The sequence below is a fragment of the Sinocyclocheilus rhinocerous genome, unplaced genomic scaffold (genome assembly GCF_001515625.1).
Source record: "Sinocyclocheilus rhinocerous isolate Xijiao unplaced genomic scaffold, SAMN03320098_v1.1 scaffold97, whole genome shotgun sequence".
Lineage (NCBI taxonomy): Eukaryota > Metazoa > Chordata > Actinopteri > Cypriniformes > Cyprinidae > Sinocyclocheilus > Sinocyclocheilus rhinocerous.
Window position 1 is genome coordinate 71,863 of NW_015666183.1, and position 6,137 is coordinate 77,999.

The 6,137-nt window shown below is 37.5% G+C and overlaps 1 protein-coding gene across 1 annotated transcript; it reads right to left on the reverse strand.

Annotated features, from left to right (window-relative positions):
• Window positions 1-1,282: 1,282 nt before the first annotated feature.
• c1ql3a (complement component 1, q subcomponent-like 3a) lies at window positions 1,283-5,062 on the reverse strand. Its single transcript, XM_016543365.1, has 2 exons — window positions 4,274-5,062; window positions 1,283-2,563 (listed from the first exon to the last, which is right to left on the reverse strand). Exons 1-2 carry the CDS (start codon window positions 4,856-4,858, stop codon window positions 2,384-2,386), a joined length of 765 nt encoding a protein of 254 aa, XP_016398851.1. The 5' UTR covers window positions 4,859-5,062; the 3' UTR covers window positions 1,283-2,383.
• Between the last annotated feature and the right edge of the window lie 1,075 nt (window positions 5,063-6,137).

Here is a 6,137-nt window from a genome sequence, read left to right on the forward strand (position 1 = left end):
ATATTACAGTAAAAATACTGTCATGCATTAATTTTTTTTAAATAAAGAACTTTAAGATTTTTTTCACATTACAGGTTATTTGGAGAAAAACGGAAGTTCTTTAAAAAAAAATTAATGGTCCTAAAAATACGACTTTGTTGTCTCTTCATATTTGAGAGAGTATTATTTTTATAATATATATATATATATATATATTCTTTTATTATTATTTTTTATTCATATTTTACTTTTCAGAGGTTCATCTGTCATGCAAAAAAAAAAAAAAAATATGTTGTCTTTGCACAAAAAAAGGGAAAAAAAAGTAGTAGTATATTTTTAGGACCATATCTTACAGAAAATTTTGGGGAAAATTGAACTGAAAAAAAACAAAACAAAGGAAATGTATGGACTTAAAAATTGTCTTAAAATAATAGAAATTAGAAAAATAGTCCTAAGAATTGTCACAATGTATATTTGAGCCTATAATCGTTTTAATGGCTTTGAATCATTTTTCCCTTTTGATTTCTGAGTGTGTGTATATAAGGGGGAAAAAGAAAGTGAAATAAAGAGGCAGAAAGAGTGTGAGCTCATTATAAAAGGCTGTCTTTATGTCAGGGATCTTTATGGTTGGTGAATGTTTTACACAGAGCTTTGACTCCTGTTTGACCCCTTGCTGATTGGCCCGGTCACACACACACATTCCCTATGAAATAAAACTTAATGCATGAAGGGAAATGTATGCAATTGTTTTATGTCAACTTTGAGACAGCGTATATACTCCACCAAACATCCATCTCTATTACTGAGATGCGTCCAGTATCTCTTTGACATTATTAAATGACTGAATTCATCTGGAGTGATTCATTTTGGTTCATTCACAGCTGCAGAGGCCAGACCTCCATCTGGAGTGTGTGAGCGAGTCCTCCATCTGACCTTCACCGTCCACCATCAAAATTTTAATCTAAGAAGGTCCATATAAAGCCAGACTCACTGGACTCGGAGAAACAAACATCTTCCATTTGAGTTTGATAGAAGGTAAAAACATTTACTAGCATCCAGGAACCATTTATAAGCTCTGGTCCGGGCAGTGACATTCACCCCAAACTCCAACGCTGTTCGGACATTCACTCAGTCCTATGAAACTTTCATACATTGTATGATGTATGAAATGCCATAGAAGAACCATTTTTGGTTCCCAAAAGAACCTTTCTGAGAGTGCATGTATAAGAACAGTTTTCCCCAATGAACATGCATATAGAAACTGATACATAAAACGAGGAAAATGCACATATCTGATCAAATTTCCATTTAATGGAAAATGTGTTTGAAGGGTTGTAGATGTGAATGAGAATTACAGCAGCAGGACAGGAACAGAAAAATAATCCTCGGGTAATAATTCATCACACACATTCCCTGCCATCCCAACCTGGAGATGAGAGTGACACAGATACATAACGCTCACCTGATGCTCTTTCATATTAAAACAACAACAAACAAAAGAAATCCATTACCATATTTACACTAGAAATAAGATGCAATATTATTAATCACATTCTGGAAATCTCTGAAGATAGATACACATTTACATATTAACACCCATACTCTGCATAGTGCTCTAAATATCACAAGAAACATCTTCATTCTTGGTCTAGTACGTCTGTGTGCAATAAAAGATGCCGGCTAACATTACACACCTAAAAAAAAAAAAAAAGGGCTTTTGATACGGCAGACTGAAAGTAAAATGCTGAAAGCTTTAGCGATTCTGGAATATAATTTCACGGCAAGCCATTACCACCAAGGTATATTGTTTTGTTTTATGTCCCTAATTCATAATTAGCACTCTCAAACAGTCCGGGAATAAATATCTGCAGTGATTTAGCAGATATATATATATATATATATTATGCAAGAGGAACATTTTGGTCAGGTTACACTGGATATCTAATGGAAGATGATGAAATTTGGGCTAATGCATGGTGATATGCAACTCATTCAGGCATCTGACTGACCGAGATGGTTTTTGATTAACAAATATCGTAGTTGACGTTATTGCACATAGAGCTGATTATGTCAGGTTACATATTAGAAGACATCTCATAGGCTTCTTTGATGGCCACAGACATAGAAAGACACACAGTAAACTCCTCGGTAGCTTCGTTTCCTCTGTACATCTTTCCTCTGTGATGAAGTGCTTCTTTCTCCGGGCCTTTCTTTCTTGATTTCTGGATTGCAGGGCAAAGAGTTCTGCCTTCAAACCCACATCTACAGACTGATGATGAGTGGTGTTTGAGCAGGTCTGTGTGCTTGCCCTGGGCCCAAAGGAAAATTATGCAAAAAAAAAAAAGAAAGGAAGAGGAATAGCAGAGGGGGACGAGATAGACCGTCTGGAGTAGGTGCATATGTCCTAATCGGCGTATATAATAAAACCAGAGAAGGTGCTGTACTTGTTGTTGTTGCCCCCGTGGGCTTTACCCCCGTCTAGTTTGATGTAGACTTCGTCTCCGGGCTCCAGATGAAGAACAGCGCTGTTGCTGGCGTAGTCGTAGTTTTGGTCCGCGTCCTGGGCGATGGCGCTGGCACGGACCTGCGGGAAGAGAGGAACATTTAGTGCGATGTTTCAGCCGTCAGATGGAGAACACGCATGTGCTTTCCATGCATATATATATATTAGGTCTCGAGGTCTTTATAGACCCTCATGAGACTCAGCAAAAAAGCATTGAGTTTAGTCTGAGTGTTTGCTAAAGAAATATATTACAATTGTTATCATATTATGGTACCAATTGTAAAAATAAGTTAATATTTAATGCATAACACATATATGTAAACATATATGTACATATTATCATATTGGCCACACCCACAAACCTTTTGTATCAATGAGAAGTGCAGATTTGTTTGTTTAAGATACACCAGGACACAAAACAGTGGCATGTATGGTGATGCTAATGCAACTTTTATGCCTCATTGCAATGTATGAATTACATAAATGCCTCATTTTTGTGTATGTGAAATTTTTTTTTTTTACAAAAATTGGCATGTATGGCAACTTTACAGCAACTAGTGTATTTTATTAACAAATTATGCAGATACATATGTAAATTATGTAAATATATATATAATGTATGTATTAATTTATATAGTGGTTTTAAGTATGTCAAAAAAAATATATATAGAGAGAGAGCGAGAGAGATATTGTGAAGCATTTCGTGCAAGAAAAAACTCTAACCAGCATTTTTGGCAAGGTTTACCTTTTAATGAGACTATAGTTCATTTAACGTTCTTAATATATGTCATGCTGGATCCTGCTGTTGCATGAAACGTAAAATTGCTTTGACTCACTCAAGCTGTTGCATTTATTAACACAGTTTATTTAAGTTTTCAATTTAGGTGTGAATTCAATCAAGTCATTCATTTTCACCTTGTTAATCTGCATCCAACACGAAATAAATTTTCTAAGCGCTATACCTGAAAACCCTATCCAAATTCCTACGTGAACTCAAGTTTTAATACCATTTGTTAAATGAAAAAGATGTCAATCTCTAATTTGATTAGACAAATGCAGAATATATATATATATATATATATATATATAAATAAAGTTTTCAAAAGAGTTTCTCAATCTCTAAAAGAAAGAAAGAAAGAAAGAAAGAAATGAGAAGTCTAGAGCAAAAAATTTTTTTGCATTTTTTGAAAAACACCTGGATTTGTCCACAAGAACAACATCTGGGGGGAGGGGGTGCATTTAGTTTAAAAATGCATTTTTCAAACATTTTATTATAGAATATGAAAAAAGTTTAACATCAATTAGGCTAATAATAATAATGCTATTGCAAATGTATTCATATTTGTATTAATATTTCCTGCCATAAATTAATAATAATACAAAGAAGAAGAATCAATAAATAATAACAAGTAATAGTCATTAATAACTTTGTCATCATTGATTTATTTTTCGTGGTTTGATGGTCTGATCATTTTATCGCATATATGTCAACAGCCCCTTGGAAAAGAATCTTATCCATATAGGTCAGAAATTATGGAAATGTGAATTTATATGTTTTCAGATGCACATACTTTACACCCAGAAGAGCCGCAATGTTCTCACGTGTAATTTTCAGAGACTGGAGACAAACTTTTATGCGTGATCAGATGTCAATAAAGGTTTTACGTCTAAAAATTGTATAGAAAGAAAAAAGAAAGGTCACTATTATTATATCTTTAAATGTATTAGCCTATGTCATGTGGAGAATATTTGAATGCTTTCAGTTGTGTGTTTGTGTTTGCGCGCACTCACCTGGTTGTTCTTGCACAGATCAGCCCACATGCTGGTTCCGTCTCCTCCTCTCATGAGCACATGGTACGTAAAGAAGTATATTCCCGGTATGGAGCAGGTAAATTTGCCCGTGGTTGGGTCGTAATGATTCCCGAGATTCGTGACCACGTCCTCAAACTTCAGCAGCTCGTAGCCCTCGTGCTGCTTTTTGAGCCCTGCGTAAAAGGCGATTTTGGGCACGGTGCTGTAGGTGGCCGCGCTGATGGCGCCGGTTGCCATGTTTGGTCCCGGCTGCCCGGGTAATCCAGGTCGTCCCGGTTCCCCCTTCTCTCCGGGAGGTCCAGGGGGTCCGGGTTCACCGGGAGGGCCCCTCGGCCCCACTTTCCCTGGGCGTCCCGGTTCACCTTTCGGACCTTGGATAAAAGTTGGCAAAGACTGCATAAGGCTGCTGTCCCGGGCCGGGTCTGCTGAGACCGTGCTGGTCGGGGATTTGGTACCGTAAGGATCGCAAACCATCCTGCAGGTGCCGAGCATCTCGTAGTGCGCGGCGGATGTCCCGGCAGAGCTCACCAAAACCGGGATCAGGATCACCAGCACCAGGACCATGACCACACCGAGCGCCCCAGCCGCGATCAGCCGCTTCCTGCCGACGAGTCGCGTCAGCACCGGCCGATCCTCCTGTCTGCTTTTGGGCGAAATTTTGAAGGTTGGTGAGGCACCTCTACAGATGAGAAGAAAAAAATGGCCGATTGGTTTTGTTAATGAACTCTTGGCTCGGACCCCAACAGCTTCTCTTTTTTTCCTCTTGTATTCTTCTCTCACTTAACTTCTTTTCTGCTGATGTTGGCTCACTCACAGCCCCGCTTCAGCATCAGCATCAGCTCTCCAGAAGCGCATCACCATCAGCGTCTCTCCACATGTGGACGCGCAAAGGAAAAACTCCACCGATGGACGAGTAAAGCTGCCTGAGATCCGCGAACACACCCTGATATCCTTCCCTCGCTTTTAAAGTCTTTCCTCTGTGCACAAAAGACGGGATGAGCTGGATCAAGTTGGATGTCATGAAGATCTGGAGAACTGAGACGCTCTGCGTGAGTGTGAGCGCAGCGCAGGACCCGAGAGAAAAAGAGGGAGGGAGAGATCCAGCGCTGTCTTATAACACACCAAAACGCTAAATCACACATCAGACATCAACACAGGACACAAAAACAGCATTTTAACGCAAATCTAGACTGTTCAAAACACTTGAAATATAACGGGACAAGTTGTCACTGTCTTGAGGGAACCTGGTGATCATGAACATTGATTTGAGATGAATACCTTTTTAAAATATGAAACAGGCCTACTTTCTGAAGTTAAAAACCCATGAAATCTATTTCAAGCTACTTATTTGGAACTACTACTAATTATCAACAATATTTAATCAGCAAAACGCATTTATATGTTTAAATAAATACAATATTCTAATCATAATTTAAAAAAATAAACAATACAATGTAACCAAAAATATAAAAATAACATTTTGATCAGTCAAGAGTATAAATCAAATATATAACTTGTCATTGTACTGAGGCAAAGGCCAATTATTAAGATATTATAGGCTATGTATGCATGTATGTCACCTTTTTTACCTCTTGTGAGTTTGCAGGTATATATATATATATATATATAGTGGTGTGAAAAAGTGTTGGCCCCCTAATTTACTAATGTAAGTATGTATATAACACACACACTTATGCTTTGTTAAATATTATTTTGAGTGAATTTTAGTTTAGACATCTTTTAATACATTTGGATTTTTGAATATTTTTATATCATTGAAACGTGTTTAGTTTTTTTACTTTTAGATGTGCAACCCAAACTTTTGGATTCGCACAGTCCCCTT